The sequence below is a fragment of the Sphaeramia orbicularis genome, unplaced genomic scaffold (genome assembly GCF_902148855.1).
Source record: "Sphaeramia orbicularis unplaced genomic scaffold, fSphaOr1.1, whole genome shotgun sequence".
NCBI classification, from domain to species: Eukaryota; Metazoa; Chordata; class Actinopteri; order Kurtiformes; family Apogonidae; genus Sphaeramia; species Sphaeramia orbicularis.
The window spans coordinates 146,251-164,865 of NW_021941582.1; the positions used below are offsets into that span (position 1 = coordinate 146,251).

At 35.7% G+C, this 18,615-nt stretch overlaps 1 protein-coding gene across 4 annotated transcripts; it reads left to right on the forward strand.

Annotated features, from left to right (window-relative positions):
- The first annotated feature begins 1,264 nt into the window (after positions 1-1,264).
- pln2 (phospholamban 2) lies at positions 1,265-16,761 on the forward strand. 4 transcript variants are annotated; one of them, XM_030130007.1, is made up of 3 exons: positions 1,265-1,376; positions 15,258-15,592; positions 15,624-16,761. In XM_030130007.1, the coding sequence occupies exon 2, from the start codon at positions 15,384-15,386 to the stop codon at positions 15,543-15,545; it is 162 nt and encodes a 53-aa protein (XP_029985867.1). In that variant the 5' UTR covers positions 1,265-1,376; positions 15,258-15,383; the 3' UTR covers positions 15,546-15,592; positions 15,624-16,761. The 4 variants fall into 4 exon arrangements, with proteins under 4 accessions (XP_029985867.1, XP_029985868.1, XP_029985865.1 ...); XM_030130008.1 differs by having other exon boundaries at positions 15,258-15,576; positions 15,682-16,761; XM_030130005.1 differs by having other exon boundaries at positions 15,258-16,761.
- Positions 16,762-18,615: the final 1,854 nt, after the last annotated feature.

The following is an 18,615-nucleotide window of genomic DNA, read 5'->3' on the forward strand; positions in this document are numbered from 1 at the left end:
GTCCCCATCCCCCATGCTCAGTCCCCAGTCCCCATCCCCCATGCTCAGTCCCCAGTCCCCATCCCCCAGGCTCAGTCCCCAGTCCCCATCCCCCAGGCTCAGTCCCCATCCCCCAGGCTCAGTCCCCAGTCCCCATCCCCCATGCTCAGTCCCCATCCCCCATGCTCAGTCCCCAGTCCCCATCCCCCAGGCTCAGTCCCCAGTCCCCATCCCCCAGGCTCAGTCCCCAGTCCCCATCCCCCAGGCTCAGTCCCCAGTCCCCATCCCCCATGCTCAGTCCCCAGTCCCCATCCCCCAGGCTCAGTCCCCAGTCCCCATCCCCCAGGCTCAGTCCCCAGTCCCCATCCCCCATGCTCAGTCCCCAGTCCCCATCCCCCATGCTCAGTCCCCAGTCCCCATCCCCCAGGCTCAGTCCCCAGTCCCCATCCCCCAGTCCCCATCCCCCAGTCCCCATCCCCCAGGCTCAGTTCCCAGACTCACCAGTTCCCAGGCTGGTCTGTGGTGCGTTCAGGGCCACACAGTCTATTTCCAGTCCTGATCAGCTGTTGAGCAGAACCAGGATCAGGAAGACAATAGAGGGATGAGGACCAGGATAATCCACAGGATGAACTACTGCACACCATCTGCAGCAGACCAGGACCAGGACCAGGACCTGGACCAGGACCTGGACCAGGACCATAATGTCGTGGGTTCACCACAGTCCCATCCATCCCTTAACCCTCCTCTGTGTTGGCTCCAGTTTCTCAGATCCAACTGATCAGTTTGAGCTGGTGTTGTGTTCTACAGTCTGTCAGCGAAGAGGACCCACAAGTTATTGAGTCATAGATTTACACCTGAACGACTGAACTGCCAAGAAAGAAAGAAAGAAAGAAAGAAAGAAAGAAAGAAAGAAAGAAAGAAATAAAGAAAGAAGGGCTGGGTAAAAAACAAAATTGATTTAATCGATCTTAGCTCAATTTCGTTTTCATTTTTATTTCTTTATTTGTTTAGATTTGTACATGAATAATGAAATCATCAGCCATTTTTTCGTTTTCCAGTTGTTAATTCTGAATTAAATATGAAAACAAACTAATGACCCACAGATTTCTTTGATCCGTTCTTGCTTTCGTTTCCTTTTCCAGATCTAAACCTTTCTTTTGTCAGTTTCTATAGAAGGTCCAGTTCTGCTCCAGATGCTGAAGTCTGTGGAATTCATTTGACCTGATGAAACCCTGGCATCTACAGCTCTGGTCCGGCCCCTCCCCCCCTCCCCCCTCCCCCTCCCTCCCTCTCTCCCTCCTACCTCTGTCTTCTGTCGAGCTCTCAGACTCAGATGCCGTTGCATATCTGACATTTCTCCAACTCCGACTCTGACTGGATCTGTTCTCATCTGAAAGGTAAGACCAGCATCATCATCATCATCATCATCATCATCTTCATCATCAAACACACACTTCCATGTTCTGTCGCTGAGTCCAGTCGGTTCAGAAACAGTAAAGTTCGGCGTCAGATCCTCGTCCTCAGTTCAGACAGTTTTATGATCGGACACATTATCCACATTCAGTCACCACTGGGACGAATGGAAACTGGACCAGGATCCCACTGGGACAAACTGGTATTTATAGACGCTGAACTAAACCAAACTGAAGTTTACTGTAGTTTGGTTTAGTTCAGACGCTAACATAAAACAACAACAGCGAGGGGAAAAATAAAACAAAATAAATATAAAAAACAGAATGATAGAAAAATAGAGAAAAAGGAACAACTGTTGTGTCTGAAAGGGAGTCAGAAGTCAGCATGAAGAAAAAAAAAAACAGCCCTCGGTTTAATATTAGGGCTGAATTTATTTATTACACGACGGATGGATAAAAAAACGTCGAAAAAAAAGTAAAGTAAAAAAAACAAAAAGTAAAAAAAGTAAAAGTGATGTTCTTTTCACCTGACATGTTTTTCTTACATTTTTAATAAATACTTCTTAGATTATTTATTTATGTATTTATTTTTAGCCACTTTTGGTCAAGGAACCGAATATGGTAACTTGATTGACCTTGATTTTTTTCCATAACAATAAAAAAATTGAAAAATTGTACAAGAGTAATAAAGTCATGTTCTGTCCTCCAATAACTACGGAAGAGGATTAGGGCCACTGGGGGAAAAAAAAAAAAAAAAAAGATTTAATATATATATATTTTTTTAATTATTCTGAGAAAAAGTCAAAATTCTGATTTTAATCTCAGAATTCTAACTGTTTCACATACTTTTTTTTTATTATGGCTCTGAGATTAAAGTCAGAATTCAGAGAAAAAAAGTCTGAATTCTGACTTTTTCTCATAACAATAATAATAATAATATATATTGGACCTTAATTTAATTTTTTCCCCAGTGGCCCTAATCCTCTTCTGTAAATAACAGACTAAGGTTTAAATGTTGAATTTCAGAGTATTTCAATGAGTGACCTATAAAGCACAGATGTCAAACAGGATGAATTTGTAAATGAAAAAAAAAAAAAAAAAAATCACTTAAGATAATAAAAAGTCATTTTAGTTCAGGAGTCAAATTCAGAGTTTGGATCAGATCAGTAAAATACTATCATAATAACCTGTAAATAATAACAAATTTAGAGTAAAAAAAATTAAAATATATAAACATGTTTACATTTACAAACTACCCTTTCACCAAAAATGTGAAAAACCTGAACAAATATGAACAACATGAAATGTCTGAAGAGAATTAAATGTAATTTTAACCAGTATTCTGTGTATTTGTACATTCACTTTGAAGCGGAGGCAGAATACTGTTAAAATTGTACCTATTTTTGTTAATAAATTCATTTTTTTCATGGTTGTTCATGTTATTCACTTTTTTTAAAAGAATAGTTTGTAGCTGTAAACATTTTTATCATGTAACTGTACTTTTTTCACTCAAAAATATAGAAGTTTAGTTTATTTCAGACACAAACATAATACAAAACATAGGGAAGAAAAAAACACAATACAAAAATTAAAAATCAAATAATAGAAAAAAGAACAACTGTTGTGCCTAAAAGTTGGAAATAAAAAGTTTGGAATTGATATATTTTTATATATTATTCTGTTATTCAGGTCATACTGGTCCCTGAACTAACATGAGTTCGACGCCCCAATTTTAGAAAAAGTAGAAAAATAAATAGATAAATAAAGAATGACTTGGGAAAAAACAAATAAACAAACAAAAAAAACTATTTATTTTTACACCCCAATTTTAGAAAAAGTAGAAAAAAAAGAATGTCTTGGGAAAAAAAAAAATTCTTTATATTTACACCCCAATTTTTGTAGAAGTAGGAAAAAAGAACGACTAGGGGAAAAGAAAAGAAATGTATTTGTTATTTTTACACCCCAATTTAAGAAAAAGTAGAAAAAAAAAAACACTTGCGAAAAATAAAATAAATGTATTTGTTAGTTTTAGTGACTTAGCATCACAACAGTTTTTAGATATGATGTAATTTTTTAAAACAAATCTAATTAGTAATTATTTTAACGTTAAGTCAAAATGTCGACATTTGAGAAATATTAAGACTCTTTATTTGTGTAAACATGGCAGAAATGGGCTTCCATATTCTGGAACTAAACTAGTGATTTCAATGTAAAAAGCACCAAAATAAATAAATAAACAAATAAATTTAGAAAAAAGGTTTAAGACTTAATGATTTTTTTTTTTTACTTTGATGCCTTATCTTCTCACAACCTCGTACTTCTATTGTTTGAATATTTCAGACTCCATCTCTTCCTAATCCTGTAAAATCTCACCAGTATTTTCTTTTTTTTAACGTCACTCAAACAGAACATCAGACTGAACTGAAGAATCAGTCCAAAATCCTGACTGCAGACTGACACAGACCAGCTCTAAGTACAGAAATACACAAATACATACATAAATAAATAACTAAATAAATAAATAAATAGATGCTAAACTGGGTGTGGATCATCTGCTCATGTGTCAGCTGATGTGAAAACCTCCATCTGTTCAAAACACACACACACACACACACACACACACACACACACACACACACACACACACACACACACCTGTGGAATGACAGGCATCTCCCATAATGCACCACTGTCAGCCTCTGTGTCGTTATCTCAAAGCAGAGACAGCGGACGGAAGAAGATTAGGAGCACTGGAAAAAAAAACACAAACAGGTTGAATATATTTATTATTATTATTATTATTATTATTATTATTATTATTATTATTATTATTATTATTATTATTATCATCATCATCTCGGAATTCTGACTTGTAAATATTTTTCTTTTTATTATTGTTTTGAGATTAAAGTCAGGATTCTGAGCAAAAAAGTCTGAATTCTGACTTTAATCTCAGAGTTTCTGACTTTTTCCTCAGAATTCTGACTTTTTTCTCCTAATAATAATAATAATAATAATAATAATAATAATAATAATAATAATAATAATAATAATAATAATAATGAAAGTATATTGGACCTTAATTTTGTATTCATTTGTTTTTCCAGTGGCCTTAATCCTCTTCTGTATAATAAGGACAACATTCTGTTTTCTTGATTTAAGCCTCATTTTCTACTTTAAAACTGGGATTTACTTTTTTATTTGGATCATAGAGGTCTTATTTAGTCCAGTGGTTCTGAACTGGTCTGGGTTCAGGACCAGACCAGACCCACTTCAGGGTTAAGTAAGTGGTAAACTTTACACATAAACAAAAAATAAGAGCTAATCCTTCTAAACAAACTGGAGCACAGTGAGATATTTCTGGGCTGTTTGGTGGAAGTCACACTGGAGACGCTCAGCTCCAACAACAGCTGTATTTACAGAAGTAGAACCGGGTCCGTTAAACAGACCGGACCTGGACTGGAGCCGGAACACTCAGACCCACGTAAACAGAGGCGCTCATGGGTAAACACCAAGAACCAAAGCTCCAAATCATAGTCTGTGTAACGCTGCGTTCAAGGGGCGTTAGTCTGTAACGCTGCGTTCAAGGGGTGTTAGTCTGTAACGCTGCGTTCAAGGGGTGTTAGTCTGTAACGCTGCGTTTAAGGGGCGTTAGTCTGTGTAACGCTGCGTTCAAGGGGTGTGTTAGTCTGTGTAACGCTGCGTTCAAGGGGTGTGTTAGTCTGTGTAACGCTGCGTTCAAGGGGCGTTAGTCTGTAACGCTGCGTTCAAGGGGCGTTAGTCTGTAACGCTGCGTTCAAGGGGTGTTAGTCTGTAACGCTGCGTTTAAGGGGTGTGTTAGTCTGTGTAACGCTGCGTTCAAGGGGTGTGTTAGTCTGTGTAACGCTGCGTTCAAGGGGCGTTAGTCTGTGTAACGCTGCATTTAAGGGGCGTTAGTCTGTGTAACGCTGCGTTCAAGGGGCGTTAGTCTGTGTAACGCTGCGTTCAAGGCGCGTTAGTCTGTGTAACGCTGCGTTCAAGGGGCGTTAGTCTGTGTAACGCTGCGTTCAAGGGGTGTGTTAGTCTGTGTAACGCTGCGTTCAAGGGGTGTTAGTCTGTAACGCTGCGTTCAAGGAGCGTTAGTCTGTGTAACGCTGTGTTCAAGGGGCGTTAGTCTGTGTAACGCTGCGTTCAAGGGGCGTCAGTGTGTGTAATGCCGCGTTTAAGGGGTGTCAGTATGTGTAATGCTGCGTTTAAGGGGTGTCAGTATGTGTAATGCTGCGTTTAAGGGGCGTTAGTCTGGGTTTTATTATTTTTCTTCAGTTTCTTTCATTTTGCGTCTTATTTTGTTTTTTTTACTTAATAATAATAATAATAATAATAATAATAATAATAACATGAATAGAATTAAGTGAAAAAGAATTAAATTTGTGAAAAAATGAACAAAAAAGCCAAAGAATACAATAAAAATGAATAACATATTAACAGAAAAATAAGCAAAAAATAAAAAAATAATAAAATAAGCCAAAAAATTATAAAACTAAAGAAAAACAATAAACCCATGGAGTTGGATCAGTGACAGTGGATGGAAACACTGGTTGTTGTTATTTTTTCAATTATATATATTAAATAGCTATCAAAATGAGAAAATAATAATAATAATAATAATAATAATAATAATAATAATAATAATAATAATAATTTAGTTTAGTCCCTGGTGTGTGTGTTTGTTTTTAATAAAGGTCATCATCTGTGGTTTGTCACCCCGCCAAAATAAAAGTTCTCATGCCGTTAACGTGTCCCTGGTGGTTTCAGTGTTTGTAGATGTTTGAGTTGGACTCATGTTCCATCTGCTCCAGTCTGAGTGTTGTGGTGTTTTCACTGTGGGCGGGGCTGTAGACTGGATTATACTGGATTACACATGTTACTGACCACCACATTAAAGGTGTGTATGTAGGGTTTGTCCTTTCACATGTTAAACAGGAGCTGAACTGACGTGTGTGTTGTTCAGAATAAACTGTTGTGTATTTGTTGTGTATGTGGTCTCCCACGGCAACCAAAACTAACACCACAGGAAACGGACCAGACCGGATGAGAACTGTTAAGAAACAACATTTACAATCAAAGAACATGACTGATGAGATTTTATACATATATATATATATATATATATATATATATATATATATATATATATATATATATGTGTGTGTGTGTGTGTGTGTGTGTGTGTGTGTGTGTGTGTGTGTGTGTAAAATCTGTCATTTTCATCACTGGACGGAATGCTAAATGAAAAGAATATCAGTCAGTCAACCAACCAATAAACCAACCAACCAATTAATCCATCCATTCTTACATCATTAGTTGTGGGACCACATATGAAAGTGGCCTGGGTCGGATTTGAAAAAATCGGATTCGTGCTGTTCAAACCAACATGATGTCATGAAATGCGTGCCGATAACACGCCAGTTAAAAGTGGCACCAACATCATAGTTATCATGTGACTAGGGGTGCAGCGCCACGGTGGACGGCAAAAAAGACACAACAAACAAATGAATGAGCGACGGATTATGGCTACCAGCTAGCTAGCTGTGTATGTTTTTAACATGTTTCCCCCATCATGCTGTGTTGCCTAAAATTAACGTTTATTTGCAACATACTATAGCAAACTATTACACGATCAAAACCAAATTAATTTTAGCAAAACAAAGTCTCCATTTTGAATGTCTGGGATTGCCTGAAATTTATAATAATTTATATAAAAAATTAAAACTTACAAATAAAAAATTACATTATATAGTCTAAATGTTGCCTAAAATTAACGTTTATTTGCAACATACTATAGCAAACTATTACACGATCAAAACCAAATTAATTTTAGCAAAACAAAATGTCTTCGTTTTGAATGTCTGGGGTCGCCTGAAATTTGTGATGTTAAAATGTGGTCAGGAGTAAAAAAAAGTTTGGAAAGCTCTGGTGTCATAAATACCATGGTGTAGCGGGTCCAAAGGCAGCCGCTACAACAGAGCTAATGTTAAAGGCTACTTCTGACACACACTGGAACAGAGGGGATCAGAGTGGTTAACCCAGGCTAACACCGAGCTAGCATTTGGTGGAGCTAATGCTAATGGACCCAAACAGAGCCTGTTCTATCTGTAATATCAGCTCCACCTAGCTAGCGTCTAATCAAATTCGACATTAGCCGGTTAGCGGTCCGTCATGGTGCGAACAGAGCGTGACGTAACCGTGCAAAGGGTCAGTTCAACCCAGTTCCTCATCAGTAAACACACACACCTTCACATCTCCAGTTCCATTATTAGCTAACTGTGCTTCATTTCAGTTCAGCTAGCTGTAGCTAGTACCATCAAACAGTTTTTTAACCTTATAAAAGGTTCCATAGCTGTGCAATTGGATTACTTTTCTTCTCCCCTCTTCTAAACTGTGCAGTTCAGTCCTTCAGAGGCCCTCTCATGGTGTTAAATTCTCCATCTTCTACCTGGATGTTCAGGTCCACACCTGTCTGTCTGCTGCTGTCCTTTAGCTCCGCCCTGTCTCTGTCTGTCACTCACACATGTGCAGTGAGCTCCAGGTGTGGGAGAGTCCACCTGAGAAATAACAGGGGGGGGGGGGGGGTTGTTTTGTTTTTTCATTTCTTTGTTTTTCAGACGGTTAATGAGAAATGATCACATTATCAGTACTAGTGTTTCTTTATTTATTATAATTGTGATTATTATTACTATTGTATTTTATTGTATTTTATTGTATTTTGTTGTATTTTGTTGCCTATCGGTGGCTCCTCCTCCTGCGGTTGGCACCTGAGTCGACTGCCTATGTGGACCACACCATGACCCGTGTTCTGGGTCTGCTGTCTGGTCTGAAGCTGAATCACCTGCTGTTGTTTCATCCACAACTGCTGACGTCTACTCCTGTTGTTTTTTTGTTTTTTTTCTCAACTTTATTGAAAATATTCAGGAATACAAGACACATGAATTTTGAACAAATATTAAGATTTAAGATTTATTTTCTTAATTCAAGATTTTTTGCTAAATTTAACATTTTTTGCTAAATTCAAATTTTTTTTGTGCTAAATTTCAGGGTTTTTTTTGCTTAATTCAAGATTTTTTTTTGCTTAATTGAAGATTTTTTTTTTTTACTTAATTGAAGATTTTTTTTCTTAATTCAACATTTTTGCTTAATTCAAGCTCATTTTTAATTTTTAATTTTTTGCTTAGTTCAATTCAAAACTGGAATTTTTGACAGTGCAAAAACATCCCACAGGCCAGATAGGAACACATGATACAGGATAGTTTGTAAATGTAAATATTTTTGTAATTTAATGTAATTTTTTTGCACTACAACAAAGAAAAAAATGAAAAAAAATGTGAAGTTGTTAATTCACAATTTCTTGCTTAATTCAAGATTTCTTGCTTAATTCATGATTTTTTGCGAAATTTAAGATTTTTATGTATTTATTTATTTTATTTTATTTTTTTAAATTTGACATTTTTTCCGTAATTCAAGCTCAATTTTTTTGTTTTTTTGCTTAGTTCAATTCAAAACTGTGGAATTTTCAACAGTGCAAAAACATCCCACAGACCAGATTGGAACACAGGATACAGGATAGTTTGTAAATGTAAATATTTTCATAATTTAATGCTATTTTTTGCAAGAAAAAAAAAAAATGAAGATGTTAATTTAAGTTTTTTGTTTTTGGCTTAATTCTACATTTTTATTTTATTTTTTACTTATTTGAACATATATATATATATATATATATATATATATAAATATAAATATAAATATAAATATATATACACACACACACATATATATATATATATATATATATATATATATATATATATATATATATATATATATATATATAATTTGATATATATCATTTTTTAATTTCCTTTATTCAAGCTCTTTTTTTTTTTTTTTTTTTTTTTTTTGCTTAATTCAGTTGAAGACTGTGGAATTTTTGACTTTGTAAATGTATCCCATGGGGCCAGATTGGACCCTTTGGTGGGCCACATTTGGCCTGTGTTTGGGCCCCATGTTTGATACCCCTGGTGTAAATAAATGCACCGAGGCCAGAATGCGACACAAACACAGAAGTGTCTCCTTATATGTAAACTGTCGTAGGTTTTACAGGTGATTTCAGCTGCGACATGAGTGCGTTCAGTATTTTTTACAGTGGATGGAAGGGTTGAGTTCAGTCCCTGCTGATAACCTCCTGTTCACAGACTCAGCTGTGGACATGAGTGAACGTGTGAACATGTGGAGTAATAACAGCACAGATTAACAGGAGGGGAGTTGGAATAAAGAGTTAAAAATAGACCTGTTGAAAGGGCCATAAAAGGAAGGAAAGTGTTGGAAAGAACCACCACGCTGCTGCTGCGACCTGTTATCTGGACTGAGTTCAGTTAAAGAAACCCAAACAAAGAAACAAACGGCAGATTTAGAGGAAAAAAAACAACATTTATGAGGCACAGAACTGTTTGTACAGAAGAGAAAAGACCAAATGTACAGACAGAGGGTTCAACACTGACACAACAAATACAGAAGAAAGAAGAAGGAAGGAACAGGAAAGAAGAGGAAGGAAGGAAGGAAGGAACAGGAAAGAAGAGAAAGGAAGGAACAGGAAAGAAGAGGAAGGAAGGAAGGAAGGAACAGGAAAGAAGAGAAAGGAAGGAACAGGAAAGAAGAGGAAGGAAGGAACAGGAAAGAAGAGGAAGGAAGGAAGGAAGGAAGGAAGGAAGGAAGGAACAGGAAAGAAGAGAAAGGAAGGAACAGGAAAGAAGAGGAAGGAAGGAACAGGAAAGAAGAGGAAGGAAGGAACAGGAAAGAAGAGAAAGGAAGGAACAGGAAAGAAGAGAAAGGAAGGAACAGGAAAGAAGAGAAAGGAAGGAACAGGAAAGAAGAGGAAGGAAGGAACAGGAAAGAAGAGGAAGGAAGGAAGGAAGGAAGGAAGGAACAGGAAAGAAGAGAAAGGAAGGAACAGGAAAGAAGAGGAAGGAAGGAAGGAAGGAACAGGAAAGAAGAGAAAGGAAGGGACAGGAAAGAAGAGGAAGGAAGGAAGGAACAGGAAAGAAGAGAAAGGAAGGAAGGAACAGGAAAGAAGAGGAAGGAAGGAAGGAAGGAAGGAAGGAACAGGAAAGAAGAGAAAGGAAGGAACAGGAAAGAAGAGGAAGGAAGGAAGGAAGGAACAGGAAAGAAGAGAAAGGAAGGGACAGGAAAGAAGAGGAAGGAAGGAAGGAACAGGAAAGAAGAGAAAGGAAGGAAGGAACAGGAAAGAAGAGAAAGGAAGGAACAGGAAAGAAGAGGAAGGAAGGAAGGAACAGGAAAGAAGAGAAAGGAAGGAAGGAACAGGAAAGAAGAGAAAGGAAGGAAGGAACATGAAAGAAGAGGAAGGAAGGAAGGAACAGGAAAGAAGAAGGAAGGCAGGAAAGAGAGAAGGAAGGAAGGAACAGGAAAGAAGAGAAAGGAAGGAAGGAACAGGAAAGAAGAGAAAGGAAGGAAGGAACAGGAAAGAAGAGGAAGGAAGGAAAGAAGAGAAAGGAAGGAAGGAAGGAACAGGAAAGAAGAGGAAGGAAGGAAGGAACAGGAAAGAAGAGAAAGGAAGGAAGGAACAGGAAAGAAGAGAAAGGAAGGAAGGAACAGGAAAGAAGAGAAAGGAAGGAAGGAACAGGAAAGAAGAGAAAGGAAGGAAGGAACATGAAAGAAGAGGAAGGAAGGAAGGAACAGGAAAGAAGAGGAAGGAAGGAAGGAACAGGAAAGAAGAGAAAGGAAGGAAGAACAGGAAAGAAGAGGAAGGAAGGAAGGAACAGGAAAGAAGAGGAAGGAAGGAAGGAAAAGGAAAGAAGAGAAAGGAAGGAACAGGAAAGAAGAGAAAGGAAGGAACAGGAAAGAAGAGGAAGGAAGGAAGGAACAGGAAAGAAGAGAAAGGAAGGAAGGAACAGGAAAGAAGAGAAAGGAAGGAACAGGAAAGAAGAGGAAGGAAGGAAGGAACAGGAAAGAAGAGAAAGGAAGGAAGGAACAGGAAAGAAGAGGAAGGAAGGAAGGAAGGAAGGAACAGGAAAGAAGAGAAAGGAAGGAAGGAACAGGAAAGAAGAGAAAGGAAGGAAGGAACAGGAAAGAAGAGGAAGGAAGAGGAAGGAACAGGAAAGAAGAGGAAGGAAGGAAGGAACAGGAAAGAAGAGAAAGGAAGGAAGGAACAGGAAAGAAGAGGAAGGAAGGAAGGAACATGAAAGAAGAGAAAGGAAGGAAGGAACAGGAAAGAAGAGGAAGGAAGGAAGGAACAGGAAAGAAGAGAAAGGAAGGAAGGAAGGAAGGAAGGAAGGAACAGGAAAGAAGAGAAAGGAAGGAAGGAACAGGAAAGAAGAGGAAGGAAGGAAGGAACAGGAAAGAAGAGAAAGGAAGGAAGGAACAGGAAAGAAGAGAAAGGAAGGAAGGAAGGAAGGAACAGGAAAGAAGAGAAAGGAAGGAAGGAACAGGAAAGAAGAGGAAGGAAGGAAGGAACAGGAAAGAAGAGGAAGGAAGGAAGGAACAGGAAAGAAGAGAAAGGAAGGAAGGAACAGGAAAGAAGAGAAAGGAAGGAAGGAACAGGTGGAAGGAACATAAAAAATAAAACACACATTCTGTGGTACTAACAAAACAAGTATTACAAAGTACTAGTATACTAACAAAACAAGTATTACAAAGTACTAGTATACTAACAAAACAAATATTACAAAGTACTAGTATACTAACAAAACAAGTATTACAAAGTACTAGTATACTAACAAAACAAATATTACAAAGTACTAGTATACTAACAAAACAAATATTACAAAGTACTAGTATACTAACAAAACAAATATTACAAAGTACTAGTATACTAACAAAACAAGTATTACAAAGTACTAGTATACTAACAAAACAAATATTACAAAGTACTAGTATACTAACAATACAAGTATTACAAAGTACTAGTATACTAACAAAACAAGTATTACAAAGTACTAGTATACTAACAAAACAAATATTACAAAGTACTAGTATACTAACAAAACAAATATTACAAAGTACTAGTATACTAACAAAACAAGTATTACAAAGTACTAGTATACTAACAAAACAAATATTACAAAGTACTAGTATACTAACAAAACAAATATTACAAAGTACTAGTATACTAACAAAACAAGTATTACAAAGTACTAGTATACTAACAAAACAAGTATTACAAAGTACTAGTATACTAACAAAACAAATATTACAAAGTACTAGTATACTAACAAAACAAGTATTACAAAGTACTAGTATACTAACAAAACAAGTATTACAAAGTACTAGTATACTAACAAAACAAATATTACAAAGTACTAGTATACTAACAAAACAAGTATTACAAAGTACTAGTATACTAACAAAACAAATATTACAAAGTACTAGTATACTAACAAAACAAGTATTACAAAGTACTAGTATACTAACAAAACAAATATTACAAAGTACTAGTATACTAACAATACAAGTATTACAAAGTACTAGTATACTAACAAAACAAGTATTACAAAGTACTAGTATACTAACAAAACAAATATTACAAAGTACTAGTATACTAACAAAACAAATATTACAAAGTACTAGTATACTAACAAAACAAGTATTACAAAGTACTAGTATACTAACAAAACAAATATTACAAAGTACTAGTATACTAACAAAACAAATATTACAAAGTACTAGTATACTAACAAAACAAGTATTACAAAGTACTAGTATACTAACAAAACAAGTATTACAAAGTACTAGTATACTAACAAAACAAATATTACAAAGTACTAGTATACTAACAAAACAAGTATTACAAAGTACTAGTATACTAACAAAACAAATATTACAAAGTACTAGTATACTAACAAAACAAATATTACAAAGTACTGGTATACTAACAAAACAAATATTACAAAGTACTAGTATACTAACAAAACAAATATTACAAAGTACTGGTATACTAACAAAACAAATATTACAAAGTACTAGTATACTAACAAAACAAATATTACAAAGTACTAGTATACTAACAAAACAAATATTACAAAGTACTGGTATACTAACAAAACAAATATTACAAAGTACTAGTATACTAACAAAACAAATATTACAAAGTACTGGTATACTAACAAAACAAATATTACAAAGTACTAGTATACTAACAAAACAAGTATTACAAAGTACTAGTATACTAACAAAACAAGTATTACAAAGTACTAGTATACTAACAAAACAAATATTACAAAGTACTAGTATACTAACAAAACAAGTATTACAAAGTACTAGTATACTAACAAAACAAATATTACAAAGTACTAGTATACTAACAAAACAAATATTACAAAGTACTAGTATACTAACAAAACAAATATTACAAAGTACTGGTATACTAACAAAACAAGTATTATAAAGTACTAGTATACTAACAAAACAAGTATTACAAAGTACTAGTATACTAACAAAACAAATATTACAAAGTACTAGTATACTAACAAAACAAGTATTACAAAGTACTAGTATACTAACAAAACAAATATTACAAAGTACTAGTATACTAACAAAACAAATATTACAAAGTACTAGTATACTAACAAAACAAATATTACAAAGTACTGGTATACTAACAAAACAAGTATTACAAAGTACTAGTATACTAACAAAACAAATATTACAAAGTACTAGTATACTAACAAAACAAATATTACAAAGTACTAGTATACTAACAAAACAAATATTACAAAGTACTGGTATACTAACAAAACAAGTATTATAAAGTACTAGTATACTAACAAAACAAGTATTACAAAGTACTAGTATACTAACAAAACAAATATTACAAAGTACTAGTATACTAACAAAACAAGTATTACAAAGTACTAGTATACTAACAAAACAAATATTACAAAGTACTAGTATACTAACAAAACAAATATTACAAAGTACTAGTATACTAACAAAACAAATATTACAAAGTACTAGTATACTAACAAAACAAATATTACAAAGTACTGGTATACTAACAAAACAAGTATTACAAAGTACTAGTATACTAACAAAACAAATATTACAAAGTACTAGTATACTAACAAAACAAATATTACAAAGTACTAGTATACTAACAAAACAAATATTACAAAGTACTGGTATACTAACAAAACAAATATTACAAAGTACTAGTATACTAACAAAACAAATATTACAAAGTACTAGTATACTAACAAAACAAATATTACCAAACAGAACTACTATTACCCAAACAAAGGTATAGAATGTATAGAATGTACAGAATGTGTGTTGAGTGTCAGTTCTTCATTAAACACATGTCCGTGGTGACATCACTGGGACTCTCTCTCTCTTCAGTCGGTGCCTCCGAGTCTGAGTCTTATCAACAATATAGATATAGATATATATAGTTCATTATACTTTATTACTGCAGTTCTAATTACCTCCACTAGGAGTTATTGTGATCACTTTGCTTTGTGTGTTTGTTTGTTTGTTTGTTAGCAAGATAACTCAAAAAGTTCTGGACAGATTTTCAGGAAATTTTCAGGAAATGTTGAAACTGGCACAAGGAAGAAATGAGTAAATTTTGGTGGTAATTGGGGGGGGGGGGGGGGGGGGCAGATCTGTCATGGTGGAGGTCTGCACTCTGATAGTGTTTTTGTTGTTTATTATGTTTGCTCTTGTATTCTATTATTATTATTATTATTATTATTATTATTATTATTATTATTATTATTATCTACTGTATTCTATTCATTAACCATCCATCCATCTGGACCTAAAACACTGTTCTTTTTTTCTGTTTCTTTTTTTTTTCCTAATGTTCTTTTCTTTTTTCAGTAGAACACCCAGAGGACTGTTGGTGTCGTCTAATCTGGACTGAAGATCTGCATCCACCCAGTCCAGTCCAGTCCAGTCCAGTCCAGTCCGGGGTCCACCTGCTCCTCCTCCTCCTCCTCCGTCTCCATGGAGCGTGTCCAACACATGACTAAGTCGGCCATCCGCCGTGCGTCTCAGATCGAAGTCAACCCTCAGGCCAAGAGGAACCTGCAGGAGCTGTTCGTCAACTTCACGCTCATCCTCATCTGTCTGCTGCTCATCTACATCATCGTTCTGCTCAGCAGCTGAAGGAACATGGACCTGGATCCGGTCCGGTCCGGTCCGGTCCAAGGAACATGGACCTGGATCTGGTCCGGTTCAAGGAACATGGACCTGGATCTGGTCCGGTTCAAGGAACATGGACCTGGATCCGGTCCGGTCCCAGGGGTTCCCACTGGTTTTACGCTCAGTTTTTCAGACCTAGACCACGTCCGCTCTGGATTCCAGCTCACCAAAAAGGTCCGAATTCCACCAGGATTCAACCGACTGCCCTTGAGCCAGATGTGATTGAACCTGCAAACACTCAAACCCAATAAAAGTTCACTGAAACCCAAAACCACTTCAGACCGGCCTTCACTGATTGGTTCATATTTCAGAAGTGTCGCAGAAACACAACACAACACATAATGTCGGATTTTAATGAAGTAAAGGTCAGATAAACGTGACCTGGCCGTTCAGACTGAAGTCGCATTGCAAAAATATCGGATACGTATCGGATTTAGGATCAACATATGAAAGTGACCTGGGTCGGATTTGAAAAAACGTGATATTGTGAATTGCGTAACAGATAACACACCACTTTTAATTGGCGTATTATCTGTTCATGTTATAAGCTGTCCACGTGTATGTTAATGCCACGTAAAATACACTGCGATTAGCGGTTAGGGTTAAGTTTAGGGTTAGGGGTTAGAGCGATTAACGGTTAACATAATTAGCAGGTAGGGTTAGCAGCTAGCACGATTAGTGGTTAGGGTTAGTGTTTGGGTTAAGGGTTAGTGGTTAGCACGATTAACAAATAGCAATTACCGAAATTAGCGGTTAGGGTTGGTGGCTAGCGCGGTTGGCAGTTAGGGTTAGTGTTTAGGGTTAGCAGTTAGTGCTTAGCGCGATTAAGAATTAGCAGTTTGCGCAATCAGTGGTTAGGGTTAGCAGCTAGCGTGATAGTGGATAGTTCACGTAAACCCAAAACCGCTCGGACCAGGCGTCACTGGTTGGTTCTGTATTGGTTTCATTCTATTTTCCCTCAAATCTGTGTTTAAAGTCCAGACTGAAACAATATTTGAGTAAATTTAAGGTTTAATACAGATGTGTAGACGTGTTCGGATCAACTCTGGAACAAGGCTATTATCATTAACAAAAACTAACAAAATGACGAAAACTAGAATTGTAAAAACATTTTTGTTAACTGAAATAAATAAAAACTATTATTAAAAGAAAAAAACGATAACTGAAACTGTACTGTGTGTTTACAAAACTAACTAAAACGGATAAAAATTATGGATAAAATTCCCTTTGTTTGCGTCTTTGTCAATGTCGGATTAATACGAAAGCAATTTATTTCACTCTAGCAATTTTAGCTAGCAGCACCATATGATATTTAACAGTCTGTCACTTGTCGTGACGTGTCGTTTAGTCGTCTTCTGGTCCGAACTCTACCTGGAAACATGGAGACTAAAGTTGGGAAAGAGCAGCAGAGTCCTGTCTGGGATTTATTTGAATACGACGACAGAGAAGAAGAGAAAAGAGACCACTGAACTACAACTGAACTACAACTGAACTACAACTGAACTACAACTGAACTACAACTGAACTACAACTAAATTACAACTGAACTACAACTGAACTACAACTAAACTACAACTGAACTACAACTGAACTACAACTGAACTACAACTAAACTACAACTGAACTACAACTGAACTACAACTGAACTACAACTAAATTACAACTGAACTACAACTGAACTACAACTAAACTACAACTGAACTACAACTGAACTACAACTAAATTACAACTGAACTACAACTGAACTACAACTAAACTACAACTGAACTACAACTGAACTACAACTAAACTACAACTAAACTACAACTGAACTACAACTGAACTACAACTAAATTACAACTGAACTACAACTGAACTACAACTAAACTACAACTGAACTACAACTGAACTACAACTGAACTACAACTAAACTAAACTACAACTGAACTACAACTAAACTACAACTGAACTACAACTGAACTACAACTAAACTACAACTGAACTACAACTAAACTACAACTGAACTACAACTGAACTACAACTGAACTACAACTAAACTAAACTACAACTGAACTACAACTAAACTACAACTGAACTACAACTGAACTACAACTAAACTACAACTGAACTACAACTGAACATTTAGAAAAAAAAAAAGAAAAACTAACAAAAACTATCAAACCTGCTGTAAAAACGAATTAAAATGAACTGAATTAGAGAAAAAAAGTCCAAACTAAATAAAACTAAACTAGAATGAAAAATCTAAAACTATTAGAACCTTGAATCTGGAATTCTGAAAAAAAAAAAAAAAAAAAAAAAATCTGGGAATGATCGGATGAAGTAAAATGTAGTTATGACCTCTTCCTGTTTCGTGGCGAGTCGTTAAAACGGGCAGCGTCAACACGAAACGGATGATTGGATAAAGTATTAATGCATTTAATAAAGAATAAATGTTGATAAATTAGTTAAAAATAGAGAAAACGTCCTTCATGAACTGACTTTAACGTAACACTGGGTTTTTAAGGGTTAAACAATAACAGTGTGTGACACAAATAACACTCCATGATTTTGTGTTTGACTTTCATTTCCCACGAGCACTTGCTTCCTGTTTCCTGAACCCGGCGGGAAAATAAACATGCTCCGAGTCGTTTCTTTTTTCCATCCGACGTCACAGCTCACATAAATATTACATAACACATTCACTATTTTCTGTCACTTTTCCTGAAAGTTTCTGTGAAAGAAACATTACTCACTTTTCATGTGATCCTCAAAATGCGCAAATTTAATGTTAGCATAAAAATTTGCCTAATAGAAAAATGTCAATTTTGCTAAAACTCTCGAAGAGGTGGTTTTTTCGGGCGTAGCGTAATTGGTACATCGTGCAAAAGTGCAATGCACAATTAGAGTCACGTGAACAAGAAAAAACAAAACAAAAAAATGGATGTTGTAACAATTTTGTACGGGATACAGGAGTAACGAGAATTGTAGATTCCAAACAACAAATATTTATGTTCGACGACATCTCACGATTATAATAAACAAATCATCGCATTTT

What these genes read in the sequence shown, in the direction of transcription:
- pln2 (XM_030130005.1), top strand. Translation starts at nt 15,384, where the DNA reads ATGGAGCGTGTCCAACACATGACTAAGTCGGCCATCCGCCGTGCGTCT.